The sequence below is a fragment of the Lathyrus oleraceus genome, chromosome 6 (assembly GCF_024323335.1).
Source record: "Lathyrus oleraceus cultivar Zhongwan6 chromosome 6, CAAS_Psat_ZW6_1.0, whole genome shotgun sequence".
NCBI classification, from domain to species: domain Eukaryota; kingdom Viridiplantae; phylum Streptophyta; class Magnoliopsida; order Fabales; family Fabaceae; genus Lathyrus; species Lathyrus oleraceus.
In genome coordinates, this window is record NC_066584.1 from 21,501,163 (window position 1) to 21,520,695 (window position 19,533).

The 19,533-nt window shown below is 31.7% G+C and overlaps 2 protein-coding genes across 2 annotated transcripts; one reads left to right on the forward strand and one right to left on the reverse strand.

Moving 5' to 3' along the window:
• Window positions 1–1,431: 1,431 nt before the first annotated feature.
• Window positions 1,432–1,926, reverse strand: LOC127092259 (uncharacterized). The gene has a single exon (XM_051031107.1). The coding sequence runs from the start codon at window positions 1,790–1,792 to the stop codon at window positions 1,499–1,501; it is 294 nt and encodes a 97-aa protein (XP_050887064.1). The 5' UTR covers window positions 1,793–1,926; the 3' UTR covers window positions 1,432–1,498.
• A 4,715-nt stretch (window positions 1,927–6,641) lies between these two features.
• On the forward strand, window positions 6,642–7,421 carry LOC127093751 (secreted RxLR effector protein 161-like). Its single transcript, XM_051032657.1, has one exon. The coding sequence runs from the start codon at window positions 6,642–6,644 to the stop codon at window positions 7,419–7,421; it is 780 nt and encodes a 259-aa protein (XP_050888614.1).
• The last annotated feature ends 12,112 nt before the right edge of the window (window positions 7,422–19,533 follow it).

Consider the following 19,533-nt stretch of genomic DNA (forward strand, 5'->3'; position numbering starts at 1 on the left):
AGGAAACTTTACTCTCCTTTTTAGGCACACTCACAACATATTATTCATATATTTTATTTCTTTTATTATTTTAAAATAATTAAATAATTAATTATACATTTTACTTTTTATTGTGTATGCCTAAGACATGTGCCCAAGTATTGTGACTATGGAAGCCTTGCTCTATATTAAGAGCAATATATCATTTTCATTCTATTTCAATGAAAGACGTTACAATGATAAATGAAGCAAGTGGTCCTCAAATCACATGGTACTTCAAACATATGCTACTTTGATAACTTACATTCTTTTGTAGAAAGGGACAATTGCAAAATGCTTATACTCAACAGCCTGTATGAAATTTGTCTCGACCACATGGGAATATGTTGAAAAGCTATTTCATGGTGTGACATTTTGCCATGTTTGATCAAGACTTGGATTTGCCTATGACATAACTCATGTTGCAGTCTAGAAAGAGAGGCATGGCATGTGATACAAGTAAGTGGTCCATAAGAAGCAAAATGTTGATAAGCAATAAGCCTTTTTTTTATAGCGAAAATAACCTATATTGACCTAAATGTTCAATGATTCTACTAAATCCTGGTATCTTGATAAAGATTTGATATAGATGCAATCATGGAAGGAAACCTTTGATTTTCTTGGATCACGTATGAATTCGCCGTCCGATTAAATCTTCTTATTCTTGAATGCTTTAGAGGAATTTGTTGTTATTCCTTTCTTTCATCGAAAAATGTTTATTCGGAGTCACAAGAGCTAAATCATATTTTTTTTTTCATTATAGTAATGTGATGTAAAAGATTTCCAAAATCAAATTATTTCTGACGATGAAAATCCGATATATTAAAGTCTGTAATATTAGAAGACAAAGTAATTTTAATCTCAATTTTTTATTATTCTTTCAGTAATATAAATTACAATATTCTATGAGTTCTATAAAAATGTCATAACACATGGCATTTACCTACACTTGACTGTCACTAAATATTTTTGTAAATATATATAAATTTATGAAGGATTAATGTGTATATTTTAAAAATAGAAACTATGTCAATGTCATTTTAATTGATCTTAAAAAAAATTGAGGGTAGTTTCTTCTTAATATAGTATGCAAAGATAAAAATTTGAGATCAAGATTATTATATTCAATGAAACTCATTCATTAGCCTATTTTTCTTCTCACTCAAAGTATAATGTAATTTTTATGTTTGACTCAAATTTAAACTAATTTTGATGTATAATATAATTTTTATATTGCTAATTTGGTTTTGCAAAATTTAGTTGTTATAAACAAAGGTTTGTAAGAGTACAAATAGTCTCAATATATGAAAATAGCATCACACACATGAGACATCAAACCTAGATTAAACCCACAAGAATCATCATATACAATCACAATATAACTGATCATAATCCATTTACATAAACCCTCCTCATAAACATATAGAAATCAAATTTTATTAACATGAAACACAAAAGAAGACCAAATCTAACAAAAAAATCACCACAAGTTATAAACAACATGCCAATACCTATTCTTCAACCACTTGAAGCTCTTCCTAAAAGAACCTTTCACCTTCCCTTCCACAGTATACATTTTATAGCTAGCAACCCTTTTCTTCCTTTGAAATTCAGGATCATCACCAAAGCTCCAAGACTTAGAAATTGAAGACCTTGATGAATCACTTTTTCCTTTCTTAAACTTCAAGTCCTTAGGACCAATTTGAGTTTGTGCATAGGAAACACTATAAGACCTAGGTGCTCCATAAGAAACTTGTTTGTTGTAATCCTCCATGGAAATAAAGAAAAGAAGAAGATTGAAGAGATGTCTCACTCTTCAAAGGTCAAGCTTTTTTTTTCCTTCTATTTGATAAGAAATGTGATCAAATATTTAAGAGAAAGTGGGACAGTGTAGGGTGATCCAACAAAGACTTTATATATTATACACAAAATAGATCAATTTTATATATTATTTAAATTTTTTGTCCAAATATACAACTTAATTATTTTTACACATATTAATTATCTCTTTCTTAAAAAATCATAGTAATCTAGAGTTTGTCTAGTAAAGTATGATCAGTAATAGTTTCATTTAAGATAAAAATTCATATATTTTTTTAATCGTTTAATTTTAAGTGGAACTTATTAAGCACTTAAATTTCATTACCGTTTTATTTCTTTTTAAAAGAATGTCAAACTGTCAAATGATATTTTTAAAAGTGGCGTATGTAGGACAAATTTGAGGAGAACTTGTTTATTTATTGTTCACATGGACATAGGTTCTTTCTTATTTTATTTTGGAAATGGCATCTATTATTGTTATTTTAGGCTTGCATATTTTGTTAATTGGTAGTAATTCTTATATAATTGGACAATTTTTGCAATTATATAGTGCAAATTTAAATAAGTTTTATATATTTAGATTATATTTTATTAAATAATTAGAAAATAATATTATAATAAGCTGATAAAATATATAAGCAGGTACGTAGTGTATGTGTGTTTTTTAAATTTTGGAGTTTTGAATTTGACCCCTACTCATACAAAAATATAAAAAAAAAAAGATTATAATTTGATATTTATGTGTAAGACTTATTACAAGTTTTGTTGTTTAATTAATGGATTCTCAAAATCATATTAAACTGTAATGGACATCTGTTGAAAATCATTTTAGTAATTCTTAAAATAATATATATTTTTTTAAAAATCATCTTCCATTATTTTAAATTTTATAGCATGCTAGGCAGGAAATCATTCTTGTTCACGCAACCACGCAACCGATATTAAAATTTTATAGGTTTTAACTTTTTGACTTTGACCAAATATTTTTAGGTGATAAGTTGTCATTAATCAAGTTAACATTAGAACAAATATGACAATAAAAAATAAAATAAAAATCATGCATTATATTTATTTCGAGGTGGAAACAAAAATATGTGATGAAGAAGAAATACGTTCTTTTGACGAGATAGTAAGAACTCTTGATACAACGGCGCATTAAGGATATGTAAGATTAACATTCTAACGTTTAAGTAAGTTAAGTCTAAGATATATAGTTTCAGAGTGAGAATGATGTAATATCTGTAATTAGTGTGTGGTAAAACTTATATACATCATGTGGTTGAAATCACCATGTCTAATTCGGCTTGTGACATGGAGAATCTCTAACGGTTTTTTATTTTTATTATAATAATTATTAATAATAAAAAACCAATTTAATATGGTCCATAATTTGGGGATTTTGATTCTGAAAAGGGTATGATTTATTTTGGTTTTAATGTAAATTGATATGACAATTTAATTGGATGGTAATGAGTTTTAATGGCTTTAAATTCTTGATGGTAGAATCAAGCCTATAAATAGTCTTTGGTCCCCAAAGTTTTTTCTCATCAGAAAAGAAATATACCATCTATATTGAGAGAGCAAGAGCTTGAAAGAATCAAAGGCAGTGCACTCACAACACTGCAATAATGGCTAGAGGTAAAACCTCTAATTCTATTTCCGCATTTTGTTTTATTGATCTTATTGTTCTTTTGTTATCAGGAACGTGATCAATATATATATTAATCTAACATTTGGTATCAGAGCCTCTACTGCCTTTGCCTTATTTTCGAATGGTTCTTCCAAGTCCTGATCCATGACATTCATGAATGTTACCGCTGGATTGCTTTATTAAACATGTATTTTGATTCTGTCCATATCCGTATGATTTCATTTTTACTGATCATTATGCCTTATTATTTAATCTTTGAATTAAATTTATGCATAAATTAAAATTGATTTATAATGTTATTATTTTATTAAACAATTGTATAAGAGATCTTATTTATTTAATTTTGTTCTCTCATATAATTGAGTTACTATTTCTAGTGATAGTTATAATTTTGATTAATTTGGATTAGCCACAACATCCTTAAATTAATTGAGATTATTTTTTTAAAGTTTTGAGATCACATAAATTATTAGACATAAAATTGTAATTAATTATACGTGGTATAATGAATTTTATCCTATAGGAATTTTTATTATATTTGTATGATTAATTAGGATAAAATGTCAAAATATTTTCATAATTGCCCACAGGAATTATGAATTGGTACATAATTTGATAGTTTTATCATAAAGTATTAATTTTGGATAGAAAAACAAAATTATATCATGCACGTAAAGTGTGAGGTTTGAAAAATCTATCGCAATTTTTTTAAAATCTTATTACATTAAAATTTAGCCCATATGTAATTTTTATGTTGCAAGATTTATTTTATGGTATGTTTATATTGATGATACATACAATTTGGATAATATTTATGCCTCAAATTTTGACATCAATTTTGTTTATCTTTTTAGCTTCTCAACCTGCTAATTTAATTTTGAATAATGGTTTTGTTTTCAAATTAGAAAGGACCTTTTATGTACCAAGTTTCTCACGAAACTTGATTTCAGTTTCTAGACTTGTACCTTTTGGATATTCCTTTAATTTTAAAGACACCTTGTTTGAATTATTTTATAATTTGGAATGTGTTGGGAATGGTATATTGTCTGATGGTCTTTATCGTATTAGTTTACAAATCAAATCCATTTATAGTTCAATGCATGTTCAAACTAGCACTAAGCGGTGTAATATTAATAAGAATTCTTCTATGTTATGGCATCGAAGATTAGGACATATCTCCATAGAGAGAATTAAAAGGTTAGTAAAAGATGGGGTACTTAATACTCTAGATTTTGCTGACTTTGAAACTTGTGTTGACTGCATTAAGGGAAAGCAGACCAACATGTCTAAGAAAGGTGCCAATAGAAGTTCAAGTATATTAGAAATAATTCATACAGACATATGCTGTCCTGATATGGATGCACATGGTCAGAAATATTTCATCATTTTCATAGATGATTACTCATGATATACAAATATTTATTTGCTTAACAATAAATGTGAAGCATTGGATGCCTTCAAAGTCTTTAAGGCTGAAGTTGAGAACCAATGTGGAAAACAAATAAAGATAGTGAGATCAGATCGGGGTGGTGAATACTATGGTAGATACACTGAGAGTGGACAAGCACCTGATCCATTTGCTAAGTTTCTTCAAGAACATGGGATTGTTGCCCAATACACCATGCCCGGTTCTTCGAACCAAAATGGTGTTGCAGAAAGAAGAAACCGAACATTATTGAACATGGTGCGAAGTATGCTTAGCAACTCTAATCTTCCTAAATCATTGTGGAATGAAGCACTAAAGACGATTGTGTATATTCTAAACCGGGTTCCATCCAAGACTGTCCCAAAGACACCATTTGAGTTATTTAAAGGATGGAAGCCGAGTTTACGACATATGCGCATTTGGGGATGTCTGTCTGAGGTGAGGATTTATAACCCACAAGAAAAGAAACTAGATCCAAGGACCATTAGTGGGTATTTCATTGGATATGCCGAAAGGTCTAAAGGTTATAGATTTTACTGTCCATATCATACAACTAGGATTGTGGAGTCAAGAAATGCAAAGTTTCTTGAAAATCATTTGACTAGTGGGAGCGATCAAATCAAAAATTCAATTTTTGTGCATGATCATATAGAGTATGAACCTTCCACTTCAAGTAATAGATTGGTTACTATTTACAACATCCCTCAAGTTCAAATGGATGTTGATCAACCAATCATCGAGACTCCACAAGCTACTGATGATCCAGTAAATCAAGTTGGTCATCAAGATGATAAACAATTAGTTGAACAACAAGATCCACAAGAAAATGTTGATCAAACATTAAGAAGATCTAATAGGACAAGAAAATCAGTTATTCCTAATGATTACATTGTGTATCTACAAGAATCTGACTATAATGTTGGAGTTGAGAATAATCCTGAGAGCTTTAGACAAGCCATGAGTTGCAAATAGTCAAATTTGTGCTATGATGCCATGAATGATGAAATGAATTCCATGAAAAACAACGATGTATGGGATCTTATAGAGTTACCTAATGGGGAAAAGGCCATTGGTTGTAAATGGGTCTTTAAAACCAAGAAAGATTCATTAGGCAACATTAAGAGGTACAAGGCCAGACTCGTTGCTAAGGGATTTACTAAAAAGGAGGGAATCGATTACACTGATACTTTTTCTCCTGTATCTAAGAAAGATTCTCTTTGTGTCATCTTGGCATTAGTTGCACATTTTGACCTTGAGTTGCATCAAATGGATGTGAAAATAACCTTTCTTAATGGTGATTTAGAGGAGGAGGTTTATATGAAACAACCTGAAGGTTTCTCTTCTAATAGTGGTGAGCATTTGGTTTGCAAGCTTAAGAGATCCATATATGGTTTAAAACATGTCTCTCGTCAATGGTATCTTAAATTCCATGAAACGATGTCTTCATTTGGGTTTATTGAAAACCCCATGTATCAATGTATATACCAGAAGGTCAGTAGGAGAAAAATTTGTTTTCTCATTTTGTATGTGGATGACATACTACTTGCGACCAATGATAAAGGTTTTCTACATAAGGTGAAGCAATTCTTCTCTAAAAACTTTGATATGAAGCATATGGGTGAGGCATCTTATGTCATTGGAATTAAGATCCATAGAGATAGACTTTGAGGAATTTTGGGTCTATCACAAGAAACATACATCAATAAAGTTTTAGAGAGATTTAGAATGAAAGATTGTTCACCAAGTGTTGCACCAATTGTCAAGGGCGATAGATTTAATTTGAATCAATGCCCTAAGAATGATTTTGAGCGGGAACAAATGAATAATATTCCATATGCTTTTGTTGTTGGAAGTCTTATGTATGCTCAAGTATGCACAAGGCCCGACATTGTATTTGCTGTTGGAATCTTGGGAAGATATCAGAGTAATCCAGGTATGGATCATTGGAAAGATGCAAAGAAGGTGTTGAGATATCTTAAAGGAACAAAAGATTACATGCTAATGTATAGGCAGACGGACAATCTTGATGTGATAGGCTATTCAGACTCTGGCTTTGCTGGTTGTGCTGATTCTCGCAAATCAACATCAGGATATATTTTTATGATGGCTGATGGAGCTATTTCATGGAGAAGTACTAAGAAAACCTTGGTTGTTACTTCTAATATGGAAGCCGAGTTTGTCTCCTGTTTTGAGGTTACTTCTCATGGTGTATGGCTTAAGAGTTTTATTTTTGGGTTTAGAATCATGGATTCTGTTTCTAAACCTCTGAAGATTTTTTGCGATAATTCAGCAGCTGTCTTTATGGCTAAGAACAATAAAAGTGGAAGTCGAAGCAAGCACATCGACATAAAGTATTTAGCCATTAGAGAAAGAGTTAAAGATAAAATAGTAGTTATTAATCACATTAGTACTGATTTAATGATCGCTAATCCTTTGACTAAGGGCATGCCACCAATAAAATTTAAGGATCATGTAGAGAACATGGGACTTGGGTCCTCCTTATGATTGTATACATACAGTTTATTAATAAAACTCTTATATTGTGATGTTTTCTCATTTTCATGCGCACATCAGTTTGAGAAAATATGTTACATCTGGACCAAGAGTAAACATTGGTTTATTCATCAAGTTAGTTACCATATTACAAATATATACCTTAAAATAGACATGTTGTAATACATAGATGAGACTACTCGCTTTTAGGGGGACTATCTCTATGATTCACATATTTATTTCTTGAGTAAGTTTTCCATGACTCATTTATGTCAATAATCAGTTCTATGGACCAAGTGGGAGAATGTAACGGTTTCTTATTTTTATTATAATAATTATTAATAATAAAAAACCAATTTAATGTGGTTCATAGTTTTGGGATTTTTGTTCTGAAAAGGGTATGATTTATTTTGGTTTTAATGTAAATTGATATGACCATTTAATTGGGTGGTAATGAGTTTTAATGACTTTAAATTCTTGATGGTAGAATCAAGCCTATAAATAGTCTTTGGTCCCCAAAGCTTTCTCTTATTAGAAAAGAAATACACCATCTATATTGAGAGAGCAAGAGCTTGGAAAAATCAAAGGCAGTGCACTCACAACACTTCAACAATGGCTGGAGGTAAAACCTCTAATTCTATTTCCGCATTTTGTTTTATTGATCTTGTTGTTCTTTTGTTATCAGGAACATAGAATCAATATATATATTATTCTAACAGATTCGTCTGATTATATCTAACAACAATGAATTCTTAAAGGGGTGTCAAGATCAAGTGTCTTGTATCTCAAGGAAGCTCCATCTATCCACCTATCCTACTTATTGAAATTATTGATTGGGCCTTTGTAAATATGCATGTCTCTCAAGGCCTTTGGCATGCTCGAAACAATCATCTCCCAAGTCCTTGATGTTTCTTGGTAAAACAAGGATTGCACTTGTTGGATTTTCATTTATTTCCTTCTTGTATTCCCCGTGGGAGCCCTTGCTTTGGGAACATGCGAATTAAATGTTAGTCTCTCCACATAAACGTTTCATAATGTTATTCCCTCGTGTGGCTTCAGGCCCCTAGTGTATGGAGTGACACTGTTGTTTAGAATACTCAAGTGCACTCGAGTTTCAACGCGATGTCGAAGTTGATTCTCCATTATTGATTTCATCTTTTGAGCATTCCTTCATTCTAGGTCGTAGGTTTGTCACATTCGTCTTCTTATATAAGGATGACCCCTTACTATGAATAATTCCCTCAAAAGAATACCAAGACTAACAAAAATCACCACAAGTTATAAACAACATGCCAATACCTATTATTCAACCACTTGAAGCTCTTCCTAAAAGAACATTTCACCTTCCCTTCCACAATATACGTTTTATTGCTAGCAACCCTTTTCTTCCTTTGAAATTCATGATCATCACCAAAGCTCCAAGACTTAGAAATTGAAGACCTTAATTTTGAATCACTTTTTCCTTTCTTAAACTTCAAGTCCTTAGAACCAATTTGAGTTTCTGCATAGGAAACACTATAAGACCTAAGTGCTCCATAAGAAATTTGTTTGTTATATTTCTTCATGGAAATTATGAAAACAAGAAGATTGAAGAGATGTCTCACTATTCAAAGCTTTTTTTCCCTTCTATTTGATAAGAAATGTGATCAAATATTTAAGAGAAAGTGGGACATTGTAGGGTGATCCAACAAAGATTTTGGAGTTAGCTTGGTTTACTTTGATTTATTATTATTTATTTATTATTGTATTTTTCTTATCAGATTGTTAAATTGTAATTTCTTGTGTCGAAGTAGGTTGCTCGACAAAAGGAAGGAAGCGTCGAATCACCCAGTGTATGGAGTTGCATTAGTGTGTCGAAGTGTCGAAGCATGTTGCTTCACACATGATTTCGACTTATACCTATTTTTAATAGTGGTAACTATTTTGAACTTTTATAGTTTTGGGCTTTGCCTTGGGGTGCAAGTTAACCTAAATATATAAATAGAGAGAGTAACCCTTATTCTTGTAATGAAGTGAATAAAATATTCATAACATTGTATTCACAGAATTTTGCAGCTGGAAAGTGAATAAGAAGTTTTTCCACAGGTTGTGGGTAGAGAGAAACTCTGCAGAAAAATACTCTTCTTCTCCAACGTTTTTTCTTTCTTTCTCCATTATTCTTTTCTTTTATTGTTATTGTGTGGATGATAACAATTTTATTCATCAATATTGATTGAAATTCTCCATAGGTTGTGGTGGATTTCCAACACTAATTACGCCACATCAAATGCTACTATCTATATCCATATCTATAAATATCTCTTTTTTTCAAATAATTGTCACTGTTAAATTAAAAGATTAATTGAAGAAAAATCTTAGAATATAAATACACAAAATAGATTAATTTTATATATTATTTAATTTTTTCATCCGAGTATACAACTTAATTGTTTTTTTACATTTTGATTTTTATTATCTCATTCTCAAAAACTAAAAAATCTTACAAAATGATAGTAATCCTAAAGTTTGTTTAGTAAAGTATGATCAATAATAGTTTCAACTTAAAAAATCTTACAACTTAATTGTTTTTTTACATTTTGATTTTTATTATCTTTTTCTTTTTTTTTAATTCGAAAATGGCATCAATGTTATTTTAGGTTTGAATATTTTGTTAATCTAGTAATTTTTAGAATTTTTTATTCAAATAATCTATTTTTTCAAATAAATATAAACAATAATTCACTTTTTAACATATTTTTCAAAGTAATCAAACAAAAAAAATCAAAATAAAAAAGGTCAATCCAATTAACTCATGTGTACAACACATAAGAGGAGATGCCAATATAATTGACGATAGTGTACAAACACGCAGGAGAGGAAATATACTCTCCCTCCTACATGTTTGCACACTATCGCTAATTGGATTGACGTTTCATTTTATATTTTGTACACAATTGGCGTCTCTTTTATGTTAAATATTTTTTTTAATTAAAATGGATTATTTTAGAAAATAGGTGAAAAATGGATAAGTTTGAATATTAATTTTAAAAAATGGATTATCCAGATAAAAAATTATAATTCTTATTCTCCCACCAATTTTTTTTTTATAAAAAAAATCTCCCTTTAAATTTTTTTTTGAATGTATTTAAGTTTTATATTCTTTCTAAATTTATATTTGAAAAGAATATAAATGATTTTAAAAATATAGAAATTTAAAAATGTAAAAAATATATAGAAATGTAAAAAAAATTGGGATATATTTGGAATAGTAATATTAAATATAATAATTATAGATGATTTTTGTTTATATTTAAGACCATTAAATTTATTTTTACTTATATTTGAGATTGAAGAGAGTATATATTGGGACCCGTTTCACAATAAGAAAATGGAATTAGTAGGAAAAGTGGAAATAATTTTACACTCAACCTACATATTTAATAAAGTATAATATATAATTCAACAGGGAAACCAAATAGTTATACAATCATGTATAAAATTAAAGGATTTACAAATTGATTTTAGAAATATCTGGATCAAAGGATTTACAAGTATATTTTAGGAATATCTGAATCCATTGAGAAAGTTAGGTAATCATGAAGATTAAGAGATGAACAACAAATATTTAATGACTTGTGTGGTTCAACTTTCTCGATTGATACTCATATTGCCTTGAATATTCTGCTATTTGTGTACGGTATATTAGGGACCATAACTTATTTATAGAGTGATGGTCAATTAAAGTTCTCATTACACCTCGGGGACATAGCCTTGACAAATAAAATATTTATGGTTGAGTACTACTAGTTATCCATGGTCCAGGAAGCCATAAAAAATGTAAAAATGTGAGCAACGTCAGAAGTAAAGATACTTTCAAACCGACCCTCTGACGGAGCTCAATATACTCACACCTCCTGGTCTTTCTCACAACGAGGGTATAAACATTCCTGTACTCTTTTCCCTTGGCTTCTGGGTAGTTGAACTTCCTAATTGTCGTAGTAGATTATTTCACCAAATGAATAGAAGTAGAACTCTTAATGAAAATAACTGCGATTAACATACACAAATTTGTCAAAAGGAGTATCCTAACGAGGTATGGGATCTCCTAATCTATTGTTACCGATAATGGGACATAATGGCGCGACATGTAAGATATCCGAGCGAAATAAAAACAGATTTGCCATCAAACTTTCTTTATTCCATAAAGAAAAGGAAAATATTAATAAAACTCACGAAGAAAAAGATATGGTTGTCGCAACCAAGAGTGGATTCAGGATCCGGTTATGCAAGAGAAAGATATTAACACCCCTCATATCTGTTGTACTCAACGTGACCCATTTAGTTAGTTATGCGAATGAATGTTTGTGCGATGTTAGTTTGCGATCTTTTATCTATTGAGAAAAGAAAAAAGAAAAGATTTTTAGGTTTTTTATTATTGTGTCTGACAAGATTTCAAAATCCTGCTCCTACATATCTCCGGGTGCGATGGAGAAATCAAGGCTACACAGTTCTTTGTAAAAAGAATTCTGGGTTGATTTATATTATGGAGTGATACTTTAAACATTCCGAGTGGTTAAACCTTTGCTTGTTGCCCGCTCTTGGAGGGTGAAGCCTTTATTTATTTCACGTCGAAATGGACAGAGTATACTTGTTTCTAAAAAAGATTTTCTAAGTCGCACACGGGCGAAAAAAACAAGTTTGATGTATTGAGATTGTTTTTAGTCAGAAGACGATTATTCAAACAGGAAGCTCTGTAGCAGTATCCAAAAAATCAGGGAAGGATAAGGCTACACCCAATCAATCCCTTTTCTTCTAATGTGAAAAGTGTGTGGTGAATTAAGTTGAGGTTGGTTGACGGAAGACGATTATTCGTATAAGGAGTTGTACAACAATACCTAAATAATCGGAGAAGGAGAAGATATACACCCAATCAATATTTTTTCTTCTATAGGAGAATCAACTCAATTCAATTAATGATTGTGTTTTAATACGGAAGACGAGTGTTCGAACATGGAGCTCTACAACAATGTCCAAACACTCGGGGAAAGAGAAAATCTACACCCAATCAATCTTTCTTCTTCTAAGTCATTGTGAAAAGCTTTTGAAAACGAACAACTTAACATTGAATCAAGAGTTTAATGGATTAAGAAATCATTTGAATGATCGTAAAAAAAAGAATTTAATGTTGGATCAAGCGTTTTAGCATTGCATTCAATTAAGTTTGATTTGGAAAAAATGTTTGACGTTGGATCAAGTTTAATTTTATTCTTTTTGAAAGTTTATTTGACCTAACATTCATTTTTTTTTTATCTTGTTAGACAATCAAGGAGTGAAAGTCTAGATATATTATGGATCAAGATAAGCATACAAGCACCCAAATAATCAATGAAGATCACACAAATTAAGAAACAAATGAATCAAGATTATTCTTAAAAGACTATCTCTAAAAAAAACTATTTGAATTTTTGAGATGTAATTTGATGAAATAAAACCTAATTCATACATCTAAATCAATTTTAATCAATTTTTCACCCGTGCCAAGTTACGGGTGAAATCTAGCAGAAAGCGCATTGGGCCTCTAAGGCTTAATCCAAATGCCTAAGTCCCAGTCTAAAGAGAAGCAGGGGGTGTGGATAGCAGAGGCAGTCCGTGTGTGAGCAAAAAGAAGATGGGACATGCTGATCCAGGCCCAACGCACAAGTTGAATGGTGGGAAGGGAGAGAACTCACCCATTCTCTCATTCTCTCACTCTCAAACTAAAACAAATTAGCTCTGCAGCCGAAAAATAGCCTCACGGCGGCGGCAGCGACAAATACCATAAATTAACACAACAAATCCCCTCTTCTCAATGTCCTAATCACAATTCCTCTGTGTAAATAAGAGTGATTTTGATGAATGAATTTGAACCCTTGGATGAGGATCCGTGTGAGAGGCTTAAGAACTGTTGAGGTTTAATCTCAATTCAGTTAGGCTTTATGTTAGTTCATAGTGTAAAATCAGTATGATTTTGTGTTAGTTGAAATGGAATTTGAACTGAATTTGTTGTGAATTTCACTCGGTTTTGTGGCATGTGTTAATTTTGTGTAATTCAGTTTTGGTTTGTGTTTGTTTAGCTTGGAGTTTAACTGAATTAGTTGATAGATAGAGGTTAGGTTAATTGGTTAAAGTGGGTTGAATTTGTTATGAATTTGTTACTGTGTGATTTTATGATGATGTAATGTTGCTGTTTTTTTTTCATTTGAATTTCTATGGCTATGGTTAGTATGTATGTGGCATGTGGTTATGGGGTGATGAATGTCAATTTGCTAGCTGTTTCCCTCTTTTGATTCTCATATGGTGATGATGCTGAGCATGGAGCATATGGAGAGAAAGCAGAGAGGATGAAGGCAACTAAAAGGATGATGATGGTTGGTTTGGTGAAAAGATAAATTATGCGTCCTGAACATTTGTATGTATTGAAAATTTTACTTAAAAAAAGTGTTTTATTCTATTTCATTTATCTCAATTTACTCGGTGTTATACAATTTTTTTTCTTCATTTTATATCAAATAAACTAAAATGTCTTTGCTTAAAGACAACCTTATTTCAAAGGATGATAAAATGAACATGATAATGATAAACCTTTGACAAATAAAATGAATAGTGGATGAGTTTAATAAAAAAAAGTCAAGGGTCCAAAGTCAAACACTTGACTTTTGCCCTAAGCATGCTAATGGATAAAAACAACAATGTAATGAACAAATGATAAAATCAAAATAGTCAGACTTTTGACCTCTTAACTTTAGTCAATTGAGTGCAGATAAATGGTAACTAAAGCTAATGACAAAGTAAAAAAGACAAACTTTTGACTTTTTGTCCGCTGGTCAAAAATTGGTGAAATATGAATGAAAGATCGAATAAAAAGAACAAATTTTTAACTCTCACTTTATAAAAATATGTTGAAGAATGGTAGTGATGCTGAGGAAATCTGAATAGGGAATCAAATGCAAACAATCAACTCTTGGACTATTTACATGTAATTCTCAAACATAAAGATAACGATGCCTCTTCAAAGATACAAATGAAATCATGTACTCTTGACTCTTCATCCATCTGGGCCCCTGAATAATGCACTGAAATGAATGACGTTTTGAGCTTAAGAAAGCACCATTGATTCCCCACTCCACAGTAAATGGACGAATATCATTAAGATCAGATAAAATGTCAGAACTCCTGACTTTTAATTTAAAACCTAATGAATGCTTATGATTCGATGGAATGCATGATCCAATGGAATAATCACGTCATGCTGATGCAGATAAAAACCCAGGATAAAATTTATGGTATGAAACATAGTTCAAGGAAAAAAAATATAAGAAAAATGTTTGAAGACTTGAAAGTTAAGCATCATTTTACGTCAGTAGAACACCCTCAAACAAATGGGCAAGTAGAGGTCGTTAACCAGGTTTTTCTAATATGACTAAAAAGAAAACTTGAGGGCTCTAAGGGGAATAAGGTAGAAGAACTCCCACATGTACTCCGGGCTTATCGAACTACACCTTATTCAACGACTGGAAAAATGCCATTCAGGTTCACTTATGGAACCTAGGTCATCTTCCCAGACAAAATAAGGGAGCTTAGCTCGAGGACAGCATACCATTGGTTAGAAAATGACAACATGCATACCATTAGAGAGAAGATACATCTCTTAGAAAATAATATTTTGGACTCCCTCACAAGCACCACCATGAAATAAGTTGTAGTAGCCAAATACAATAAGCGGGTTAAATCCCAGAACTTCCAACTCGACGATCTCATGCTGAGAAGAATTGACGTTAGAGGAAAAGCTAGAGAGTGCACTTCCAACTGGGGAGGTCCATATCGAGTCCGGTGCATCACGAGCACTAGAGAGTACACCATTGAGTTCTAGCCAAAAAACTCATCTTTGGGACATGGAACACCACCAAGTTAAAGTGACACTTCAACTAACCTATATCTAGTTTATCTAACTACAAAAGTGAAATTTTATTGAAGTTGATAATAAATTGATTTTTTACAATGTTGTGTGTGAATTTCTTTTTCAAGGAAAAACGGAGCACACCCAACCCAAAATTTCTAAGGAAACACGGAAAAACGTCAAATAAGACACCCCTTATTAGTAGCTAGTCACTCTAGAGCGCAGGCGGTGGAGCCCTAAAGGGGATCAAACTATTGGCCCTTGAGATATCCCCAAAGACATTAAAATAATGGTGAAACAAAATTATTCAGGGTTCACGATGATGAAATAAATTAATTCATGATGCAAATGATAAAACAAAATCACTAAGGATACACAATGATGAAATAAAATCATTAAGGATGCATAACAATGAAATAAAATCATTCAATGAGGCATCATGAAAATAAAGTTTCTCTAACAATAATAAAAAGGAATTCGTTCCTAATGACAAAATGTGTTATTTAATATTCATTGAAGGTTATAAAAGGTTGAGGCCAACACCACAAATACAACAAAGCAAACATAATGATTAAACATAAATAAATTCAATCCTTATGGGGGATCAACTTCTCTTACATGACCTTCTTCTCTGTGTCATGTTGTTCCCGAGGAATCTTCACTTCTGGGAAAAACAATTAGACCTGACTTAGAGCTTTATCAAAGGAAGCCCACATGATATGTGATGTTGAGTTGATGCAGTCTTCAAGTTCCTTCTACAGTTTCTCACAGGCTTTCACTTCCTTGGAACACGCCTACTTCTTCTTATCCAAGGCGGCCTCCAACTCTGTCACCTTCTTCTTTGAGGTATTGAGGGAATCCCATATGCCAGTCATATATTTTTCAACCATGGCCAGTGAAACTTCTTTTTCTTTGGATGTCCCTCTTGGAGTTTAACCTTAACAATAAGAACAAAAAGGGTACCACACCCCTCCACTTCATTCTTAGAAGAAGCCAATTGTTCCTTCACTTCACCTAGCCCCTTCTAAATACTTTCACTTTCAAGTAGGATTATGTTGTATTACTTCTTTAGATTCTCTTTCTCTCCCTCCTCGTGTTATTCGGAACCAACATTTCACCTCAATCATAAGCATTAATGAAAAGTATAATAGTGGCCCAATGAAACTGGTAAGACATTTTGGCCATCGCCTATCTCCTGGTTGTATTATCCAGGCATTGGAAATTGGCATGAACATCTTTTGTTGTTTGCGGCCCTTTGTTAAACAGGAATAATTGAACGTATTAGGTGGGTGACACCCTTTAATTACCCCCTGAAAACCAATCGACTTTAGGAATCGTCAGGCTCTAAATGGAAAACTGGACAATTAGAAGACAAAATGTATGCCATATACCTCCTTTTCCACTCAAGGGATATTGACCAACGTCAATAGTAAGTTCAAGATTTTATTAGCATCATCTCCTCATCACTGTCAACAAGCAAAAAATCACAACCATGAGTTATAGAACATGTTCATCATCATCACCATGTTTTTGGCCGTTCATAGCCATACAAGACTCAACATAACCATGAACCTTCAAGACACACTAGATATTTTCAATTGTTTATGGGCTTACCATAAGTACTTTAGGGAAATCAAAACCACAAGCAACCTCCGTAATGTCCAAGAAACTTATAAACGATAGAGGAAATTGAAAACGAGTAAGAAGAAGTAGATGAAAAATTTAAACAAACGTAGTTGTTTCCCAAATAAGAATGGACATGAATTTGTGAAAGGTGAAACTTTTACGCAAGAAAATGAAAAAGAATCACTCATAATAAGTGGCCACCCTTATATAAGAAGATAAAATGGGTGAATCTTTGCCTAAAATGAAACAAAGCTTACAAGATGAAATTAGCAGTGGAAAATCAACCTTGAGATTGCCATGACACCCAAGTACACTCCAACACTCTAAATAGCATTTTCACTCCTTACCCTAGCCACCTGAAGCCATAGGTAGGAATAACACTATGAAACATTTCAGTGACGAGACTTTCATTTAATGTGCATGTTCTTAAAGCTATTTACCCTAACTCACTAGAATTTTCCAATTCTATCTTTGTAGAACAAAGGCTCACCCGGGGAGCACAAGGCGGATATAGGGTGGTCGCGTAACCTCAGTTATCGCGCTGCGATGCAACAAAAAGGACATAGGGTCAACTGTTCTTGATAGGCCAAAAACCCAAAGCGACAAGTCCAAATATGGAGTCCAAATCCACAACCTTACCATGTAAGATGGGTGAACACAAATAGCTTCATTGAGACACATGGTACCCGATCACAAGCCTCCAAAATATCTCTTACAGTTAGATGTGATCATACCACTCCCCATATCACATGCCAAATTAGACGCATGCGGTTTCAACCAAAGGACGTATGTAAACCTCTCTGCACGTTTGGTGCATGCATGATCTCATTCAAACTTCAAAACTATATCTCTGAAACTTAACTGATTTAGACGTTGGAATGCTAATCTTGTATGTTCTCTCCCATTTCCCGCTTTGTCACACAAACCAGAAGATCTCACTACCGCGCCAAAGAGCTAATTCCTCTGACGTATATATTCATTGTTCCACCACATAACATGCCTTATGAAATTATTTAAATTTATGTTTGTTGTATTGGCTTTTGACTTTCTATCCGCGTGATCATGTTGAATATACTAAACTCCGATTTTAATTTACACAAAAATATTTTCTGTCTTTAAGCTTAAATTATATTTAATGAACTTGTGATTAATGTTGAATATTACATTATTCACAAGTTATCAATTGTAATTTCAACTTAAAATTGTATATTAGTGGAAATTACACATGGTACTTTTAGAATGACAAAAAATGTATATTAGCATAACTCAAAAGCATATTTTAAAAAAATAAAATAATTGTAAGATATTTTTTTCCATTTTAATTTTGTGGGGTTGAAAAGACCATATGTAGGGGTATAGAGAATATCCATCAATTTTGAAAAGGCCCCTTTGTAATGTATTAGGTTGGACAGAAACTAACTACTATATATAAGTGGGTTGGCCCAACTCTTTTTCTTTGGCAATTGCTATTCGGAATTGGCATTCACAGCCCTTTTTAGTTATACACCCCTCCTCTTCCTTTTCTCCAACATCACCCTTCTCGAAAATATATAATTATGAAAGTATGATTAGTTGCAAAATTATAGAAGATGCTTTTACTTCTACTTGGACTGAATATCAGGAAGATGCATGTGTTGTTGCATTAGGGTTACACTAAAAAATTAAGCATATATAATTAAGGTTGGACCAATCACATATCGAAACGCATGATAGAGAAATTGCATAATCATCACCATTCACTTGCATGCATGTTCCTTAATTAATTGCTGTCATATAAAGTTACCACAATTATTTGGTTATTCTTAATAAAAAATTAAGAGGAATAAAGTTAGTCTTCTTTTCATAAAATTAAACTAAGAGAAAGAAGATCAATAGTAAACTATACATTACCTAAGTGTACTATTGTTTTCTCTTTTGACCCAAATTAAAGTACTCCTCTTTATTAAACAATACTTAAATTGACTTTTGATTTGTAGTATTATTTTGAAGTGATGAAATTGTGTCTCGTATTATACACGAAAATGTTAATATTTTAACACTCAATAGTGAAAAAAATTAAAAATAATATAAATTAAAATAGAATTTAATAATAAAAATAGTCAATATATACCAGGAGTATTTGAAACTCTTCACGTGTATTGCGTGCGGATAATATTGAATATTGAATCAGAAAATAATCGATGTCGGCAAAATTATCTTCTTTTGGCCCAAAGAAACATACCTATTATGTGGATAATTTAAAAATAAATATGAAGTAATTTAAAAAAATGATATATAGCATAAATAAAATAGTCAAAAGAAAGAGTGGGCATAATACAACACAGTGAAACCGCCCCACTTAGCCAATACAGTGAAGCTTGCATGCATTGCACATTATTACCAAAAGATGTGTGTGCAGCTTCTACCACATGCTTTTAATTCTTATCACATGTACCATGAGTTGGCAATTATCTTTTCTGACCATAAATTAAATAATAACCAATGAAAAGAAAGAGAATAAAAACTTGCTCCATTCTATCTTAAGTTATTTTACATCATTACTAAAGACTAATATAAATATATATATATATATATATATATATA